The following is a 22,311-nucleotide window of genomic DNA, read 5'->3' on the forward strand; positions in this document are numbered from 1 at the left end:
AATATCCAAAATTAATTAAATTCAATTAACAATTTGAATAAATTAAATGTAACTAATATCGTCCCTCAAAATTGCTTTTAAATTGTAAGAGTTATACTTTAATAAATGTATAAATAAATTTAGAATCATATCTCATAATATTTGCTATAGAAATAGTAAATTACATATACCTAAGTTCTTATTGTAATCAAATACCTACTTAAATATTTGTTTCGTTGAAGTTAAAAAATAACACGGTGCACGGCGGGGTACCTCAGGGCATATTGTTACATCGTCCATTTATTTTCTTACTCTTTTTGACCATTGTTTACTTTACGGGCGATGTTTGAAATTTTATGATTTCCATCACGACTGATGGCGGGGACGTAAATTATGTTTTGTACGGTTGCCAACGCGATAATTCTTGGTTGTGTATAGGATTTTCGATTGCCTTTAATTTATTCGTTGGCCTCTGGTTTAGATTATTTGTTTTAATATAGACCTGACGTCTGGAGCTCTTGTTAAAACGGAATGCGAATTTTTGTGATGCCATTATACTACCTAGCTAGATTTTTGTTGGCAAGGCGTAAACAGCGCAAGTATACACTGCCGTCGACGCGCTTTGGAGAGCTCTCGAGGGCTCTTCACAAACTGCTCTCTTGAAACTTTCATCCAACGATTTTTCAACGTCCAAGTTCCATTGTTCTTGTATTTTTATTTCGTAAAAATTAAATCGCGCGAAAAACATAATCAGAATGTCAGGAAAACTGCTCTAATATCTTCCCTCCACGAATTTTTACAACCTTTCTAAGTTCCAAAATAAATATAGCCGTCATGCTTCTGTCCCCAGTGCTTATGATGGTACAAATCTACGAAATAATACAGTGTGGCGGTCGGATAATATTTGGTGAGCGTTATTTGACAAGCGTGTTCGTGTGTTTTGTTACTGGACACCTCCACTCGGCACACAATATGTGTTTGAATTGCACTGACACAAACCATGGGAGTTTTCAGGAATGGTGCTTTATGTTTGCACATCTGTCTCCCAACGCCGTTTTCCCAGTAGTGACGAAAGTAGTAATGAAAAGACCGGTGGCGTTGGCTGATAAGTTGTAACGACTTATCTAATGATACCATGAACGTATATAAATCTTGTATCAATATTCCGATAAAGAAACGACGTTACAAGGAAAGCTACTGTTGCGATAACCTCAGTCGATTTGGTGGAAGGATTGTCATAATCTGTCAGATAAGTCCGAGAAATGTTGGTTCCCGTATCTAATATTCATGCACGTGTGCCGACTTTGTAATTGGATTTAAACGATACAAGATACAAATTCATGTCGAGGGTTGGCGAGAATAATCCTACAACATTTACAAACACGTCACGGTCGTGTTCGTGCTGAGTTTTTTTGAGCTTACGTGCGCAATGTCGTTTGTCATACAACCGGCCTAGGTTCTTGAGCTGTCGAGTGAAATGGGTAACTTTTTTGTTTCATTTTCAAGATATACATATTCAATCTTTGTGTACTCTAAGGGAGCGTTGGGTGACTTGACTCTATCATTTGAGTATCTTGAAGCGATAGCGGTAAGTCTATTCGTGGTATTTGCGGTTGCCATAGAATCAAGGGTCACGACTTGTAGGTACCTACTATAGGAATAGTGTAAACATTTATTTGTATATCCGGTGAAGTTTTTTTTTATTAAATGATCTATGCTTTGACTGGATAATATAATTTATATTTGATTAATTCAAACATGACGAAGGCATTCGACGCTCTAGAAATTTAGTAATTGTTACTCATCATTGTAATTTATATTTATTTTACACTGAAATATAATTATTAACGCGCGTAAGTACAGTTTAAAAAAGTATTGTGGAATAAGTAACAATTTTCATATATGAACAGAATATTTTTATTATTTTATATTTTGTATAAGTATTTTTTTTTATAAATAATTTAAATTTTCGGTTGTTATTTCATTTAATTTCTAAAAGTTCTGTGAGTCTCTGAATAAATAATATTAATTAAATAGTTCATTAGCTGGAATGTCTACACCAGACGCTCAACTTTAAATTTCCCAGTTAATTTTCTCTGCGTGCGTGTATATGTATGTGTAACGTAACGTCATAAATTGAAGACGATTATTTCGCAGTAGCGAGCGCGCGAGTACTCTTACAGGAGCTGTTTCATAAACATACCATAATTATAGGAGTTTGTTATGATAGTGTAGCTCCATAAAACGCTATTATTGTAACGATAATATTTACGTATTCGCGATGTAATTCAGCGACAGGTGGAGTTCGTTTAAGAAGTGCTTTCCTTCGTGTCGCGAATAAATCTATCGGCAGTGCTCACAGACTAGAAGGTACTATAACGATTCCTGTTTATTTTGTATCCGAACCATAAGTACAATTTGTTACGTAGGTACGCTATTATTATTATAGAGTAGTTGTGCCCGCGGTTTCAGCTGCATGAAATTTATAGCCTATGTGTTATTCTGATTTGTAAGCTATGTTACTGAACAGTTGCATAAAAATTAGTTCAGTAGTTTTTCATCCATACATCCATACCCACAAACTTAGACGTTTATAATATTAGTAAGAATATAAACTGTATAGTCACTGGAGTCGATATAGAAGAGTTATTTATTTCTAAATCTTAGTTTTAAAACTAAACTGTAACGTTTCACATATATAATAATATAGTAAGTTGTCAATACTAAAAAGATATCATTTGTCATATATCGTTTGAAAACATTTACGCCCTTATAGGTATCAAATCAAACTTTCAATACATGTAAACACTTGGTCATATATCCAGATATCCACACCAATAATCTTAAGTGCCGTAACCAGGTACTTGCATTTGATTTTATTTAATCCTGAGCGGTATGAATCATCGATAATCAACGGCTCTAGTGACACACTAATAGATCGACCATTATAGCATTGCGGAAAGACGTTCCATTTCTATGCATCTTTCATCGCGGAGTGTTCTGAGGAATTGTTCGGATTACTACCACCTGTCCTATTTCATCATGATACAACCCGTCTTTGTACAAAATTACATTCCGACTTTATTGATGAATGACTGTCCTTCACTGTTCGTTTTTCGAGATGAAATTTCGGGTAACATTTAAAAAATATTATTATTAACTAGCTGTGCCCGCGGTTTCACTCGCGTGATATTATTGTAAACTTTCGTAAAAATCCATCTATACAAACTTTCGCGTTTATAGTATTAGTAAGATTTTATAAATTATCTAGTAGGCTGTTGAGTTGTAGACTTTCAAATGTGGCTTTCTTTCGGCTTGTTTTCAAACTTTAGACATCTCCCATTGGTTACAACATATATATCTTAAATCTAATAATGAAGATATTATGTGACACCATTTAAAGCAGCCGCAGTTGTAAATGACAACTTGCAGAATAATAAAAGACAACATATTTTGTAAGTGACAATTAACTTCACAGTTAATTACTACGAAGATGAGAAAGACATACGAAGTTTCCGTCCCGGTGCACATAATTAAGGGACTAATATCAATAAGCATCTGGGTTGAGATGCAAAAAATCAGGAAAAGATTCCAACTGTCAAGTAAATCGGCAGGATTAGTCCGGTCTCGAACCGGGCACGCGGGCAAAAAGCCGCATCCATCAAAGCGAATGAACACCGCAGGTTATTTTTAACGTCCTCTACTACGGCACGTCGTTTTTGTAACGTATACATTGAGTTATTTGTCACTGATATTTTTTCGAAAGTCTTCACTCGCACGACTATGGATAGTATAGTAGAATATTTCAATCCACAAACGAAAACTTTTTAAAATATTTGAGGAAACATTTTCACAAAAACAGCGAATATGGGCAACATTGTAGTGCCCATATCACATTTCATCGTGTTAAGGTTGCGGTTAATTAGTCATTATCATATTAATTAATACATCGCTGATATGTAATGCGAGTTTTCGCTTATTCAATTATTTGACCCAGCAATTTTTTTTATAAAATTAACAAGGTGTCACTTTTATTTTGTAAATGTGTTCTTAATTGTTTCCTGTAATAAAGGCTGTGAATAGGTCACAGAGACTTAATTAATTCAATAAATTTATGTATACACATGTAATTGCATTACACTGTAATTAAATACAGCGTTGGGGAGGTCGGTGAAGGATGGCTGCGATTATTACGCACATTACCCTCTCGGAGATGTAGCCCTGTCTCCCCTTCACACCCTTACATACTTACTTACCGTACACCTTGATTTTTATTTGGGGAAAACTGGGGAAATTTATATTTATAGACCTGTGTTTTGGTATAGACTCTGTACTTTATTTGCTACACCGGGTGCATTTGAAATTACTACGACCTAACTTCTGTAATATTAAGCAACCTATTATAATATAAACAATATGAAATAATGGGAAGGCTACATTTGCAGCGTACATTACTTTAGACGTTAAGAATTGAACGAATAATTCAATTTTGATGTCAAATTTTGTCAAATCCTTATTCCTTCTAAAACATAATTGTGTACTGTATTTTAAACGTAAATCTCAATTTACTGTATTTTACTTAATAGTAACTTTTATCGTACAATAATTTTAATCTTTGGACATGAATAATTTTAACAGTAGGTACTTTATAAGACGTGTTATTTCTGAAATTAAAGAATAATAATGTTTGTTTTCCCATCAAAAAGACGTACGTCAATAATTTAAATTTCTCCGGAGTATTACGGCACATACATAAACTTTTTAAATAGTTACAGTAAGTAAGTATTTCAGTACTTGCAAGTAATTCCCAAGGCATTTATATAACACAACCGGCGCCTATTTCCACACAGAAGTGTAAGACACTTCAGTCGTAAATCGGTCGACAACTGCTTTATAGCTCAGAACAGTCCAGCGCCAAATCGCTTAATTGTTTTAAGTAACGGATGTGATGTTTAAAAACGATTTGAGTTCATCTTGTGCTAACAATATACTAAAGTAAACTACCAAGATTTATTTCTGTGTACTCGATATGTGTGGAGAACATTAAAATTGCTAATTTATCTCAAAGAATGACCAGTACCTAAACTAATATAGATGGTCTTTTCTTTTTAAGTTTTTTTGTTACTAATTAAAAAACTGGAAAAATATTAAACGAATTATAAATATTCTTTTACTTATAATAAGCGCTAATGTAGAGTATCAGCAAAGAAAATAGGTTGTTGTAAGTAAAACAAAAATGCTTCCAATGTAATAGTCGCACCCCTTACTAAGTCGGAACAGGTCGCTAATAAAGAGTAAGTATATGTATATATAGTGTAGTTGTATATTAAAAAAAGTAACAAAACAGAGAACCAATATCTTTACACCTCATGCTCTTTTCAGGGGCTTTAATTTCACGGGGCTTTTGTGGGACAACTGTGAAGGGCATGAGGGGCAAATCTTGTTAGGGACAAAGCTTTGGACAGACAGACGGACAATGGGATTGTGTTCCCCCGCCTCACTTCCGGAACGGTAACTTTGAAAACCTCAAGGTTTTACACCTGAACACACCTATTTAAGTTGTTAGATAAATGCTATTACGTAATTTTTGACGGTTCGATTGGTTTCGTTAAATGTTTGGTTCCATATTGAATAACATTTTCTTTTGGTAAATTGTGTTTCTTTATATCAAAAAATTGTATTAAATTATCTGCGTTATCATTTATGTATTTTGAAATAATTAATTTTGATAAAAACATTAAAAGCCATTGAAGATGGTTTAATGTTTATTATCCATTACAAATAATTATTTATGGAATGGATTTAGGATATCTTAAATATAAGAATATTATATGTATATTCATTTAATAAAATTTTAAATTCTGAAGTATCTCTTAGTCAGTTTGTTAGTTTGTTATCTTTTCACAACTAAACTAAATGAATTTTTATGTGAATAGAGAAGATAATCGATATTTGATTAGATTCTCTATGCCGGTTGAAAGCTACTTTTCAACTGAGTTAAAGCAGATGAAGTCTCGGGTACAGTTGGTCTAAGTAAGAACTATAACAGGCACTGGTAGCAAAACTAGCAACAGATGAGAACCCTACAACCGTAACTTGGCTTAACAAACTACAATTAGCTGCCATATACTCACACGTTGACTGCTATGACACAATGTAGCACGGCCCAATCATTAAGACTATGATTTTCCGGTAAAGTAGCCAATAAAACTGTCTCCACTGCAACAGACACTGCCTAAACACAGTTTTTTACGACGCATCCAATACTATTCTTAACACATCGTATACTGATTTTATGATAACCATTATCACGGGCGGCTACGGATGTGGTAAGATTTTACAGTTATTTATTTAGCGGGTTTCCGATGTCTGATTGCGTTATTTATATTTATTCATCTCTCTATTATAGTTGCGCACGTTTTTATCGTATAGTTCGGCGTTCTTTCGTACGAAAAAATAAGTTCAAACATGTTAAATATATTCTTGTCCCTGGTATATACTACGATTGGTGCGCCAATTGTAGTATATAACAGGGACGTATAAATAAGTTATGAATTAATCTATAATATCATACTACTAGTATGTACTATAAATGTAATGTTATTTATTCGACGCGATTGGCGATACGAAGATGTCGATTCGATTATGTTAAAAATACTCTAAGCTAGACAACAAATATTATTTTATAATTATTATGGGCCCATTATGTAACGGTATTGGTTTCTCATGGTTGGTAATTCTGATTTTTTAAAAAGAAACATAAAGCAACTGTCCATAATCAGCAACCAGGTTCATAGTTTTTATTCCTGCCATCGCTTCACCCTGTAGCAAGCGCCTAGTAAAAATTGTTGAATTGTCAGTTGTCAGATATAAACTCATTTTATGCATTTCATGATTCGCAGCCAACAGAATGTAGTGACAGGTATACCGATATAGTAAAATGTGCAATAAATGTGTTGTCGTCACATATCTATATCTAAATATATGTATGTAGACATAGATGTGTAGTCGCGGCCGTACCCCCAGTTGACTGAAGTGCATAACTCCGAGCGATTATTCCGCCGACACCTCTGCATTTTGTTTTATTTTCTTGCACGCCTCCTCCGCATAATTCCACAATAATGCCTCTGTTGTGCCCTAAAATCCTTATATCCATTGCTTCGAAGGGGAACTTTCTATACGAAATATCAGCGGCTATTGTTCGACGCTCTATTTTATTCCTTACAAATGGGTTTTTGTACGAATGTAATGAAAGCTTTATTCGAAGGTGCGAATGTAGAATACGTCAATAAGAGTACAAGCGATTCGCGCGATATTTAATCGTAGGTATGCATTGTACTTGTTTTATATTTGGGTTCTGTAAAGGACAAAGAAATCTATATATAAAAAATATACCAAAGCTTATTATTTGTAACCGTATTTTTTATTCTTTCGTTATTATTTAGGGATATTTGATCGACATCTCAAACATGTTAAGTTTTATGAAAAACAAATTAATTTTATTATTTTTTTATGTTTGTAATTATCTCTCTTCAACTTATGAAATTATAGCCGCGTTTTTTATGATCTTGCCGCTATACCTAACCGCATTTTAAGTCAATTTGCGATAAGGCACTTAAACGCCGGTAGCGTTTTAAGAAATTAGAAAAATAAAAAATGGGCGCCAGTGTAGGCGTTTGTTACTCGTATCTTGTGTTATTTGTCGTATTAAGATTAAGAGTCTTTGGTTTCGCCGCATCAAAGGCACCGCCGTGTACAGTAGCGGAGTCCTGCGACCACTTACTAACTATAGTGGGAATGTAACGGAACTCTTAACTCTCTGTATGTCCCATCTTTATTGCCTCATCAAAATTCGTAGGTGAATTTCGTGCAGCACAAACTTCCATGTTTATAGGCGCTCGTTAAGTATTAACCAGATCAAGATTATGAATTCTTAGAATCAATTTATTAACAAAGTTCTTGAGATTTCCTTGACATTATTATCTTAAGCGACATGTATTTATGTAACCTGAAATGGTTGGACCATCAAATTTCTAACAAAATAGCTAATAAAAATAATAGATAACATAAAAATAAAAATATGTTGTTATTTTTTTTATTGTAGTGACATTAAACAATAAACATTATCTATACTATAGATCTATCATAATTATACATGAGTTGCCTATACCCAAACTATTTAGTTTTTTTGCCATACCAAAATTAGACATTACTATAAGTTTCTGGTGCAATAAATCACTACCAGTCCCCATGACAATCTGTCTGCAATCCGCCTCTCCTACACATATGTTTATTTCCCAAACACACTTTCTTTGCTCCTAAGTTTCTATTAAAAAGAAAGCAGTGCAAATAAAAAATATCCTAACTCATGTGTCATTATACACTGAATAGTATTTGTCACTTGATTTGTTTCATGTCATCTAGGTCCTCCCGAATAACAATATTGAAAGGTGTCTGTCTCTGGCGGATGTCTCAGTCGGCAGTTGCCATCACCAGAAGGGCGATCAGATTGTTTGCCATTCCAATAAATGCCAATGTAGATATATCAATGCCTATAATATTGTAACTCGTTAGCTGTTAATAGCTGTACCTCGTCTTGAATAAACAAACGGCCGTTAAACAGCGTCAAAATTATTAATTTAGTCACACTCGCGACCGTTTCGGCACTCATTTGCATGTGAGTGTAATGGTGGATACTGTACAAACATATTTAGATAAGATATTTATATTTTATGATTATAGTGTTAATAACAGCGTCGTAATGGCCAGGCGGACAGTAACGGGGATCCTGTTTCCATATTTATGTGCGACCGGTCACAATATTTAAATATTTACGGCCTGTATTAGAAAACGAACATAAAAGTAGTTGTTTTTAATAGCTTTATATTTTATTTCTGTGTACTGACGATCGTGGAATATTAAAGAAAAACGTGTACAAGTATTCCAATTTCAAATTGATTTACTTATTATCCTCGATGGATTAATAGTAAGTGATACGGAAATAACTAATTCTTTTTATCTTGAAATTAGAGTTTACCTACTTGTATCGGTCAAGACATGTATAGTGGAAATATATTTTTTCGCGTATGTAATTAAATAAATATATGTATGTCAGACGACGACAACTAATAATGACGTCGTGTACCTAAACCATAACCACAGTATTTCATGATGACGCAATCATATAAATGAATAATATATTGTGCATATTAGTTTTTAATTTATACTTATAATTAATAATGGAATAATTCGATAAATTACATGGTTATTGATGTAGTTGGTGTTATTATGGATGCAAACAAAATAATTATATTATATATAAAAAAATAACGACTCTAAAATGCGACTTCGGCGGCTTAATCATATTGTTAATAAGTCTAATCATATACATAGCTTAGAATTATTAGAACCAAATAGCAATACAACCGTGATATTTTTATTGTTTTACTAACTACTTATTACTGTAATACTCTTTTATTATATTGTAAAGTTTTACAACTACTGTATTACCTACTGTATTGTCAGACAATTTTACAACAATTCTCTGGTTTATTTTATTGTCTTGGTATAGAACTTTATCAAGATGAGGTTTATTTATTTTTTGTTAAGGAGTTTTGTTAGGTTGCAATTTTGAACCATTAAAATTACGACACGAAATGATTAGAACTATCTTACATTTGAAAAGTAATTTGCTTTGTAATTTTAGCTTACTTTGGGTTTGTCTGTAACACAGTACGTACAAAATAGTTTCAAATAGTAGTCTGTGCGTCTGTCTATGACTAAAGTGTATTTTTGTCTATTCATTAATTTAATTACGCATAACATACAAAATTTTGTTTTACCATGTGTAATTAAAATCACGAGAAGAGATATCCTTTAGGTACTTGTACTATTTTTTAGTAATATATATGAAAAAGTTAGTAATGTATATATAGTGTTATTTTATTGTTTCTTACTCGATCATGAAGGAATCTTTACAACCAACTGGACAGATTTAAATTAATTTGGAACATCACAGACAAAGATATTAATCTGTAATCATTATCTTTGAATAGATTAGCTCATGGAATACCTATCTCTAAATAAAACCTTAGGACGAAGTTAGTATTATAAAAAAAAACTATTTCTTTAAGATAAAGCAGAATACTCAAAGGAATATGAACATATTTATTAATAGATTTACGGTTCATAATAACGAGATCCAATAATGAATTTTAGTGCTCTAATAATTTCTTTAATATTGGCGTTTACGACCGTTCGAAGTTTATTGAGCGTAAGTAATATAATTTTTTTTTGTTAGTTCCCATGATTTGTGGGCAGGTGGCGGTGGCGTAGGATTGCGGCATCTTTGTGCTTAGTGCTTTGAAGTTGCCGCGTATTGTGCGCGTGCGATTCTTTCTGCCGGCAGTCGTATTATGTTATTGATGCGTGTATTGATTTGTGAACGCTGCTTCAATAGATCGGTTGCAGTTTACACAGGAACCTATCAAATTTTTGTCTGAATATGTCAGGTCTGGTAGACTGGTTGGCGTCGCGTTACACAATACTAGAACATTGTAAATATAATACTGGGTGTGTAAAACCATTGTAAAAGTTATGATTTTTTTACTTTCCTGTACTTCAAAGAAACTACTTATACTTTGTTTCAAAATAGTACCTGTGTTCATTTTAATTTGTTATGTTAATAGATGTGAAATCAGAGAATTAATTTGGAAATAAGTTAGTTAATATAACACATTGGTTTAGAATTATATATCTTGTAAGCGCTGATTATCATTACCTGAATTCTTCTAAAGTATTTAGTAAGTCCAATTTTCCTGATATTTATGTGAAATTATTCTATCAATCCACACAAAAATAATACGGTATCAACACGGCAATAAAGTCTGTAGATCGCAAAAAGCGTCATTAAAATCAGTTCAACTTTAACGACGATATCTCGTAAGACCGCCGAATACAGAAACTCCCCCTTTTGTAGCACTGAATAGAGAACGACCCGTTTAAAAAAAACTAACAAGAATTCTGTTTTGTCCATAGGTCTAACAGCAGAACTGTATTACGTGAGAGATGGCCTAATAAATTTCTACGCGCTCAATTTTGTGGTGCCGGTACCTGCGACCATCGAAGAGTTGCATTTTACCTGGCAAAGTCTCACCAGAAGACCTGTAAGTACACTATTTTCTTGATATAGTTAAGATGAATGTATAAGTAATGTTTTTAATGCCCACTCATGCATAATCGAAATATCTCCTTTGGAAAGTTTACACTCTTTCCCGAGGAGATAAAAACGATCGCTCCTAAGAATATCCTTCAATTCTTGTCCCTGACGGGTCTAGGTAGCGAACTCTGAAAAGGGCGAGCACAATAGATCTATGTAGGTCGCAGTGCTACAGGTGCTACACATCTGACAATAGCCCAAACAATCCAATAAAAAAAAAAAAATTTTTTTAATGGGTGATAATGGAAAGGTATGCATACACGCTTGCGTATACTGGTATACTTGCACGCTGGCAACATCAAAAGTGGATGAAAATATGAGCATGAGGTTAGGTCACTTAGCCCATCGTAAATAAACAACTATGATTTCCAGGAGCCTAATGAAGGTCAACCTGACACAGTATTTTTGAGCATTGCTCGGTACTATCCTCTCTTTTCTAAAAAAAATACATTTACTAATATGAATTGAATGTAGACAAGTTACGATGAAAATAAAATAATAGTTTTATTAATGCAGATAATATATTTATAAAATATATACGAGTTGCATGAAGGTGTTGATTCATTTCTACGAAGTGTGACAATATTCTCGTAACATGAAGATGGAATTTAATATATGTAGATACTTAGCATATTATCTGAATGTCACTATGTTTAATAGAGTGTGTTTGGATAAAACAAGTAGATAAGGTCAAATACTTAGCACTTAGTGTCAATCCTGCTAAGAATTACAATTTCGCATTTGTATGGGCATAATTTCAAAATTGATAAAATGTGATATGTCTAGTTTATGTACAATTGTACATAAGTAAGGAGCCGATGTTTGCAATAGTAAATAGGACGCCAGGATTAATACATTAAAATACAATTTTGATGTTTAATGAATAATGAATTTTTGTATACGTTGAGACTTAAAATACCTTCATAATCTTTGTAAAGCTACTGTCGACAGTGATGGACACATTTAAAAGTCTAATCTTGTATAAGACTGGTTTTAAATTGAACAATCGATTTACTGAAACAATCGCGCCATTATGGTAATGTCTCATATGGATAGAATGCAAATTAGGACAGTGCCCATCGTACTAACCAATAGATATCGGTATCCTTGGACCATTTAACAAGCTTGCAACGATAACATAGTCTGCGGAATAAAGTAACATGCACAAGAGTTTATAATAAAAAATGTAATGTATAACTTAGGGGAACAAGTTTATTTACCAATTTGGTGGCTGGAAAGTTTGTTTACCCCGAACTCCGCAAACAACACAAACATGTAATTCTTATGGAAATATTGCAGATCCTATCTGAACTCTTATATCTATGAAAATAATGATAACGTTACCATGAATGCTGATAATTTTGCCAGGTACCGAGTTTTATTTTTAACCTTTGATTTATTATCTAACCTCATTATGTAATGCAATGACAATAATTTATCATTACCATGATATAGACATGGTCACTTGTGGTTATTGATTGGTGTAAACCAAGTACAATTTCGGCTCACAGCTGCAACTAAAACGATTTATAGCTAAAGTATCAATTTCACTATGTACGAATCAATTCTTATGAATTAATTGCAACAATATTACTGTATAATCTAGCTCCTGGAAATCTTTACTTTTATTAAAGTTCTTGATTTTGATATTGACAACATAGTTAATCTAATCTGGTTTAAATTTTCCCAACTAAATAAATGTGTGCATTTGTGTATTTATGACATAAAAAGATAAATCTGTTTATGGTTTTCCGAGCTAATATAAATTCTTCTTCTTTATATGTAAATATAAACGTAGCGCAAAACTCGCAAACAAGTTCACTGAACTTGTCAATAAGACATCTGCTTATTTAGGGCTGTATTAGCAAGTCATAAGAGCAACTCGACAATACACGCGTCCTCATACTACATTAATTTAAATATAGTTATTCAGATAAAACTCGGATAGGATGTTTGTGTTTGTGTTTCTTATGTTGGAAATATATGAAATAAATAAGTTACTAATGTATTACTAAATAATGTCGTTTCTAATAGTTTCTTATTTATTTATTTTATTAAAGTGTTTTAAAAATATTTCTGAATAAAAGTAAGACCGTAAACAAACATGGTGAACCTATATTCCTAATCCATGTTTTTAAAGGCGTTCTTTAAATTGTATGCCGCTTTGAAAGTTGTATTTCGATTCGTGAATTTGGTCTTACAAGTTGCCGTCGCGAAAGCAAATAGATACAAGATGTGGAAAGATTGGTGGTGCGATCACCGCACAAGTCTTATCAGCATCTCGGCGAGCTTTGTGCCGGCCGGTGCTATCTGATTGCCGGGCGCCCCTTCCTCTATCATCTACTCCCTTATTTGCCTGTCGGCATCTTTGACTAGAGCAAATATTTGGTAACCGGTTAACTAGCGCCGATGAGCGATCGCGCCACCATTGTCTGTACTCACCGACTGCCGAGTGATAATATATAATTAGCGTGCACGCTGTGGCACCTACGTGTTTTATGAGCTGCGATACTCCTGTACGCCAGTACAATCAACCGACCAAAGGGACCGCCGCGAATGCAGTTTGTTTTACATTCATGTTATGCCACATGCCGCCTTGTGATTACTGAAATTATAATTAGGGTTACATTATCATAATGACTAGAATGCATAATGATTGTTAATTTCCAACTCCGATGCTTAGGTAGAATGTAACGATGGAATTAATCGATTCCTCATAATGATCCAAATCAAGAGACTGTCTAAAACCTATACGGATACGTTGATGTAAATATCGGTACCTTATTTGTGACCGTACTAATATGTGTACTCCCGACTGCCCCTTCATACGGTTATGGAGCGAAGATCGTGCTCTCAAAGTGGGTTGCATTCGACATTTGATCCCACTGACGGCACTGCCACGTTCGTGGATTCATGTGGCCGTTTAGGGACCGCGTGCGTGCCGTTGTCCGTCGATTGCACATGTTAACAGTTACATCGTGATGATACGGTACCGTTAGAATTGCACCACATGAAACATACTCAAGGGGTCATAACGTAAATGAGATATTAAATATTATTATTTTGTTGCAGTTACCGTACAAGATAGATGTTCAAGTGGTATCTCATCCTGAAGCAATGGACCTACCTGGTGTACGTCCCAATATATCAACGGAGGGCATGGTACCTATAGAACCGACTACATGGCGAGTGGATTTGCCCTGTACACGTACTGTAGCCGCTGAAGTAGAACTCAACATAATGCTCAATGTGTCTACTGGTTCCTCTTCCACTACTTTGCACTTCCGGCGACGCAAGATCTGTCTAAAGGAAGCACGAAGGCCTGCCGTTAGAGTTGACAGTATCTCGCATGCTTCTACCTCAGCGGATATATTTTACGCTGGAGCTGGTTGTGCTGGAGGCGCACTTTTAATAGCTGCAATCGCTGCAGTAGCTTGTAGAGCTCGTGCCAGGAAACTGAGAAGGGCACGCAGCGATGAACAAGATGCTCACGCATTCTTGCCAGATTCATCATGCAAATCTGCCGCCAGTTATACTAGTTACCGTCGTCCTACGTCTGTACCAGCGGCAGCAGCAGCTGAAGAGAGAGCAAGAGATCTCCAGCAAAGGATAGCTGAACTGACAATACAGAGATGCCGAGTCAGACTGCGGTCAGTAGCGATGGAGGGAACCTTTGGTCGGGTATATAAAGGGACGTACGCAGACGAAGATGGGAGAGAACAAGAGGTGCTGGTGAAAACTGTTGCTGAACATGCATCACAAGTGCAGGTAATATTTGTAATAAACTAATATGATTTTTTATTTGCGTACTTATAACGTGATGATAATTATTTAGAAATGTATAAAAGTCTTTATGTAAACGTAATTTTTTTTCCTTTTAGGTTTCATTGCTTCTTCAAGAAGGATGCATGCTGTATGGATTGCATCACGAACGGGTTTTGTCCGTTTTGGGCGTCAGTATAGAAGATCAAACAGCTCCATTCTTACTTTATCCTTGGAACAATAGTTGGCGAAATCTGAAGCAGTTCCTCTTGGCTTGTCGAGGAGTTACAGTTGGGGGAGCTACTGCTGGTGCACCACCTCCACCTCCCCTGACGACACAACATGTGGTTCGGATGGCACTACATGCTTTAGATGGGCTGTCGTACCTACATTCACAACATGTTTTACACAAAGACATCGCTGCAAGAAATTGCATGTAAGTTTCAGATTACATATTGTATATATAGATTCAGATTATATATTCTAATGTAGTTGTAGGTTTTTTTATATAGTTTTTGGAGAAGGAGGCGTCATTAATACTCTAATAATATTTCATATATTTTAATAATTACATGAATATATCAATCAACTAAACCAGATACATCCTTTTCTTTTGCAATGTAGTAAATGGGAACACAATTTTAAATTATACCAATGTTGTCAACAGTGTGGACGAAAATCTACGAGTAATGATAGCCGACAACGCCTTATCGCGGGATCTGTTCCCCGCAGACTACCATTGTTTAGGTGACAATGAAAACAGGCCTATAAAATGGCTAGCTTTAGAGTCCCTGAGCAAACGCCAGTTCAGTCCTGCAGCTGATGTTTGGGCTTTGGGTGTGTTATTATGGGAGTTGACTACTTTGGCTCATCAACCGTATGCAGAGGTGGATCCCTTCGAAGTAGCCGCCTATTTGAGGGATGGTTATCGGTTGCAGCAACCTGCCAATTGTCCTGATGAATTGTAAGTATTTATATCTTTAATATCGATAATTGTCCGGATAATTATATATTTAACAAGTACATGCAGAATATTTTAGTATCTATTTTAATAATGTAACTGAACAACAAATATTCTTCATTTTTTATCGATTACTGATCCCTAAATTAATTTCTTATTTCGATTCGAACTGCTTGTAAGGACATTACATCTTTGTTGTAGCTGGAATTGTCCAATTAATTAATCAATGTAAGATTCTATAAAATTATAGAATTAAAAACAGATTAAAACCTTAAATCGATATACCTCGTATATTATACTACATGATTAATTAATTGGTGTATGATATCTAAAGGATACCTATGACTTCTTAAGATCTCTATTTGAATATGTCTCTCGTTTATATTGATGATATTAACGTTATGTTTCTTCCACAGATTTGCTGTGATGGCGTACTGTTGGGCGATGTCACCCGATGACCGACCCACTTTACCACAACTACAAATCTTCCTACGAGACTTCCATACACAATTAACTAGATTCGTCTAAATCATTCCCAATCGACTATCTTAAAAAGACATCCCAAAGACGACAATAATTATAGTGAATAATGCGGACATACGAACTGTGCGAAAATATAAAAGAGGCCTTATTATTAACGGCACAAGACTCGCATTGCGTTTAAGTGATCGTGAATGTTTGTTAATTAAAAAGAAACGTAATCCCATAAAGAGACTGATTTTTATAAGTGTTTATTGATTTGTAAATTATTTAAATTTTTATTTTAATGCAGTTGACACATTTTCTGGTGCATCGTCTACTGTACTCGTGATATACAATAGAAGTGTTGTTTTCGGTGAATATGTGTTTTCTCTAACAATAGTGTTTAAATAACCGATGTATACATGAAGACGATTTTTTAACATGTTTTGCGACTTGATTTTTGGGAGAAACGGTGGTGTGTGAGTTGCGAAGATGATGTAATGGCGATTTTGTCTGCGGTAATAAATATTTCTATAGAGTAACAATGTAAAACTACAAGAGATTGAGAATAAACTTTAGTCAGTTAGTCTACCATGGGGAATTAAGTAATGGTTTACAGGATTCCCTATAGAATTGGACTTACATTTCTCACCGGAGTGAGTTCGATTCCATCATACCCAATACGGTTTAACTTGTACATCTATGTGTTTATTTGTCAATAATTTTACAAATTCTGAAACGAACATTTAGTCATCCGTTTTTATAACATCTATAATTTTAAAAAGTTGCTGTATATGTACTATTTACTAAGTAGATCCTTTATCATTTAGTAGATAGTGCAATAACGAAACTTTGTTCTGGAAACTTCTAAACCAACTGGTGATCTCATTGTATTTATCGGACAATGTGCCTGCTGTTATAAGTTACGATAATAAAATTCAATTAATTAATACAATTAATTTAATCTGTCTAACAATAACGTGTAACAGTTATGACAGTAAACAAATTTATCAGAAGTTATTTATTGTAACTAATTAATTTATATTGGAGAGAACATACATAGATGTTTAGTTCATATATATATACGCCATATTTACGACTTTCCATTAGGTAAACCAGACAGTTCGCCATTTCAATTTCATAAAAAATAATGTAAAGTTTTCGTCAGAAATTGTATGTTTATTTAATATTCATCAGAAACAACATTTGTGTTTGTTACATATGACTCAGACGATCTATTGAGAGCATGTGTCAGCCGCATAGAGTATTGTAATTATTGTTCGAAACCTCAGTACTGCCATATTAGATATAAGAGAAAATGTATATAATAGTAATATCTATGTGATGTATTGTATGATAAATATACGTATATTGAATGTGCCTCAGATTTTATGAAAGAATTAAATGTTTATAAATGTTTAATTATAATAAAGTGATTGATTGCATTGATTACAGCATCAATTTATTAATTTTACATACGAGTAATAAAATTATTATCCAGGTATGATGAAGACATGTATCCATTGGAAATTGATCAAATCAATACTAACATACCATGCGTTAGTAATGAATATTCGTTTTAGGGCTTATTACACTGTCATATATATGTATGATTAATTTGTGCATTTATTTAGTAACGAAAATACCAATTCAAGATACTATTTTATAAAATAATATTTATCTTGTAGAGATCATTTTTCGTAGTATTGACTTTTATATTCGTATATAATAGTGTAATAATAACCATAGAAAATTTTAGTGTGCAGTCTATTCTGCTTTATTAATGTTTGCACAGAATACCTACTCTGTTAACTTTAGATAAAATGTGATTATACACTTCAGATAATACGTTTCAGCATTTACCTGAACTACATACTAATGTAGAAAGTAGCTTTTATTTTAATCTGTGGTTGAGTACACTTTTTTCTGTGTCCTAAGTACTGGTTTCTATACTCAAATTAATACTCGTTGGTTGGTAGTTTATGTAGCATTATTTCCCAGTTTTAACATTTGAGTTTATTCCATTATATTGTATATAATATTAGTATAGTGAAACCGGGAAAGTACCGCATGCTGAACTACCGATGTACTAAAAACTACAATAAAACTTGGTTATAACAAGTTATGTTTCGGTGTACACAGTAACCTTATACCAAATAGACCAGTATTGCTTACACAAATATGTTTTTTGTTGTTATTTAAAGGCCTTATTGCACTGTCATGCATTAGGATCATACATGTTACTCATGTAAGTTAGCAAAGAAATTTCAATGACGTAGTATTTTTTATTATAGTACTCATTTAATTTAACTATATTCAACATTTGTTTTCAATTTACGATTTTAAGTATCACATTCACATTAAGAGCCACACAAGAGTGCGGCTCTTAAATGATGAATAAAAAATAATATGATCATATTTCCATGATAGTGTACTGAGCCCCTAAAATAAAATTCTTAAAGTTTACTTGCTTTGTGTTTTTTGTTATAACTTCAACTTGCTTTTTTTTGCCATATCTAAGAGGCATTTAGGGCAATTATTGTAATGTTTGTACATTTGTAAATAATATGACTCAGAAATGTGAATATATGAGTGATTATACCTATTCCATTATTTTAATTATTACCTATACCTTATCATATTAACCATTATAATTAAAAATGGTCAAAAAATTAATAGACTCGCTTTTATTTTAATGAAAATATAGTTTACTTACCAGACGAAAAAACTTAATTGAGAATATTATAAGAAACAAAATATTTTCTTTAAAAACTACTTCACTTATGATAATTAATATACGTCAAAATCAAAATATCTTTATTTATTTAGGTCTATTACATAATCTTATACTTTGTAAAAATCTACCGTCAGTTCGGAGTGATTACTAGCTGAGAAGAACTGACAAGAAACTTGGCTCTCATTATTTTCAAATGAGCTTGTACAAGTAGGAACGTCAACTATATATATAGTTCCCGTGATTGATTAAAACAAAAAAAAAAACATCAAAAAGGTTGTAAAACTGGTGATTGTTTTGTTAACGGACAATTTAGCAATCTTTGGTGACGTTCATAGTAAGAAATCTAAAGGTAAATATATACTGTTTATAAAAAAATGGATTGTCGAAAAAGCAACAACGACTAGGCCCCGGCGAGATTCGAACTCGCGATCTCCTGTTTACTAGACAGGCGCTTTAACCAACTAAGCCACGGCGCCAACTGTGGGTCTATTCGAAATTGCGGTACATAATCTGTACGTACACATCAACCTCTGAAGTGGGGTGCTTTATCATAAAATTTTAGATAAGGATAACATTACTAATTGATTAACAAATATTGTGATGAATATTGATAGGACTCGGCTGTTTTAAATTAAAGGTTCGAATATTATTACGAGTTACCTGCCTGTAAATTAAATTAACAATCGTATCATTATATAATATTATCGTTATCATAGACATTAGTGTTATTGAAAGTATGGAAGATTCTAAATTTAATTTTTAACTACAATATTTTTTTTACACTAATTCTGGAATTCGTCCCGCAAAAAAACATTGAGTTCGGTTCTGTTTTCGTTTCCTTTGGTCGACAAACAACATTGAGAATATAATCAATCTTTATCTCTTTCAACGTAACTTTTTTGTCTATAAAATTTTATTTGAAGGTATTTTTATCATGACACTTATTAACAAAATAGCAATTGAAGAGATTTGAATAGATTGCAGTTATATGTTTTATTAAATAATATAATTACGTATATTAAATGGTCAATTAGGTAATTTATTTTAATAATTAAATGCAACTGCTATACTTTACAAACTTTCATGGAAATACATATGAACTTGACAATGTTTCTTAGCTTTAGGGGGTTACATTCCCCACAATCTAGCGCCCGGGTGGCCCTCATGCTTTGCACCCTGGGTAAAAAATATATATATGATTTGGTCTACTGTCTAATTACTTATTAAAATCATTATACAAAATCATATATATATTTTCTGCATAATGTAGATTATACAAATATGGAAATATTGCGTAATCTTAGTGCGCTTGTACTGATTCTGACGATTTTACGTACTAGGTACATTTACCTTGTAACTTGTAACTTACTAAGACATAAAATATATATTATATAAGTATTTATTACCGTTCATAGCAATTATTACTTAATTATGTCATATTTACAACACATCAGTGTAGTTGATGTAGCTAAAAGAACTAATTAATCAGTAAAATCGCTACGACTAAAGTAAGAAGGTACCTAAGTAGCTAATAAAATAAATATTTGTCACGAAATGTGATTATATCTTCAAATAATTATATATAAGTCTTAATAGTAGTTTGTATTTACACGTCAACTTAAAACTGTAAAGTAACAGCAAAATTATATAATAGATCAACACGCAAGGTTCTAAGCCCATTCTTGTGATGAGACAGCTTTCCGAATGAGCGGAACCAAGATTGAAAAAAAAAAATGTGAGGATTATTCAAAATTGGTTCCATGTAAGTTTATTTGAAATGATTTTCTATTATATTCTATAATAATACAGATTATACAGTAATATTATTATTAAGAGGAAATATTTCATTGTTAGTTTGTTTGTATTGAAGAGGCTCCGAAAGTACTGGACCGATTTGAAAAATTATTTTATCATTACATCTTAGCAACTATAAATACTAAATTTGTGTACGATAAAAATCCCCGATGAACATAGAATATGGACGATAGAATATTTTCAAGAACGTATGAATGCTTATAAGGTCAGCCGACTTGAGAAAAAATACAAAAAAAAAAATCATTATATCGCGTACGCTGCAGAAATTATCGACTATGTAGCAAAGTGATGTACTACAGTTTTATAAAGGACATCAATATTGAAGGATGTATATGCTATATTTGTGTGTGAAAATTTATAAATTTTGTTACATACTCGTGTGAGATCGAGCGAGCAGTTAGTATTATTATAAGTAATAAGAGTTGTAACGTGGGAGTAATGTTGCGTTGTCCAATGTGGTTATTTCTGAAACGACTACATCTGCGAATCCATTTGTCCAGAGATTTGTATCGTAACCGATACGAAGTCTTCCTATTTAGTTTCCAATATTTTAGTAATGGTCATACAGTGCCACTCGTGATCAGACTGGAGTACTGGAAATTATTAACGAAATTTGTCACTAGCTCGGGGACTATAGATTATTGCAGATTAGAAATTTCTCTTCTCTCCTTTGCAATTAGTTTCATACTGCCTTGTGAAACTAATTGTACAAAAAGTTTAAGTTTTGTCTAATTCAGTCTATGTGGGTATGGGTAATATTTTTTTGTATTTTGTCGGTCGTTATAAATGACTGGACCGTCGAAATCGGTCCGGTAGTTTCAGATTAGCAAGAACAAACACACAGACAGGCATACGGAATTTTAAACATTATTACCTTATAGATTTTCATATGCATTTAGGAAACTTTTGTTAATTAGATACTTCAAATAGACACTCCAATTTTCATTTGAATAGGCTGAATGTCATCTAGAGAATTGCTTAATTACTTAGTACTAGCTGATCCGCTCAACTTCGTCTGCATCACACTTACTTGACATTTATTATCATATTTCGCCCAATTTATATAGTAATAAATTTTTAAATTGTAGCCTATGTGTTGTTCTGATGTATACGCTTTATTATTGTAAAGTTACATCAAAATCCGTTCTGTAGTTTTTGCGTGAAAAAATAGCAAACATCCATACTCACAAACTTTAGCGTTTATAATATTAGTAAGATATATTTGTTTAACAAATTAATTATTAATGTAGCATAAACTTTACATTTTAATTAACTTTGCAATATATATTTATACAGCTGAATGCTATAGAATGATATATTTTTTTGTATTTTATATGTTTATTGAAAGTAGTATTAATTTAATAATTAATTTGGCGG

General features: G+C 33.0%; 1 protein-coding gene and 1 non-coding gene across 2 annotated transcripts in view; one reads left to right on the forward strand and one right to left on the reverse strand.

The window, feature by feature from the left end:
- Positions 1 to 18,667, forward strand: part of LOC131843404 (tyrosine-protein kinase Drl-like) — a 37,001-nt gene extending 18,334 nt beyond the window's left edge. The window contains exons 2-6 of the mRNA XM_059192036.1: positions 11,017 to 11,144; positions 14,270 to 14,965; positions 15,079 to 15,395; positions 15,627 to 15,923; positions 16,337 to 18,667. Of these exons, the coding sequence (XP_059048019.1) occupies positions 11,017 to 11,144; positions 14,270 to 14,965; positions 15,079 to 15,395; positions 15,627 to 15,923; positions 16,337 to 16,448 (1,550 nt within the window). The 3' untranslated portion in view covers positions 16,449 to 18,667. The remainder of the gene's footprint in view (positions 1 to 11,016; positions 11,145 to 14,269; positions 14,966 to 15,078; positions 15,396 to 15,626; positions 15,924 to 16,336) is intronic.
- An 854-nt stretch (positions 18,668 to 19,521) lies between these two features.
- On the reverse strand, positions 19,522 to 19,595 carry Trnat-agu (transfer RNA threonine (anticodon AGU)). Its single transcript has one exon. It is a non-coding gene; the product is annotated as a tRNA-Thr (tRNA).
- Positions 19,596 to 22,311: the final 2,716 nt, after the last annotated feature.

The sequence above is a fragment of the Achroia grisella genome, unplaced genomic scaffold (genome assembly GCF_030625045.1).
Source record: "Achroia grisella isolate CSIRO2021 unplaced genomic scaffold, CSIRO_AGI_Agris_v1 utg308, whole genome shotgun sequence".
Taxonomy (NCBI): domain Eukaryota; kingdom Metazoa; phylum Arthropoda; class Insecta; order Lepidoptera; family Pyralidae; genus Achroia; species Achroia grisella.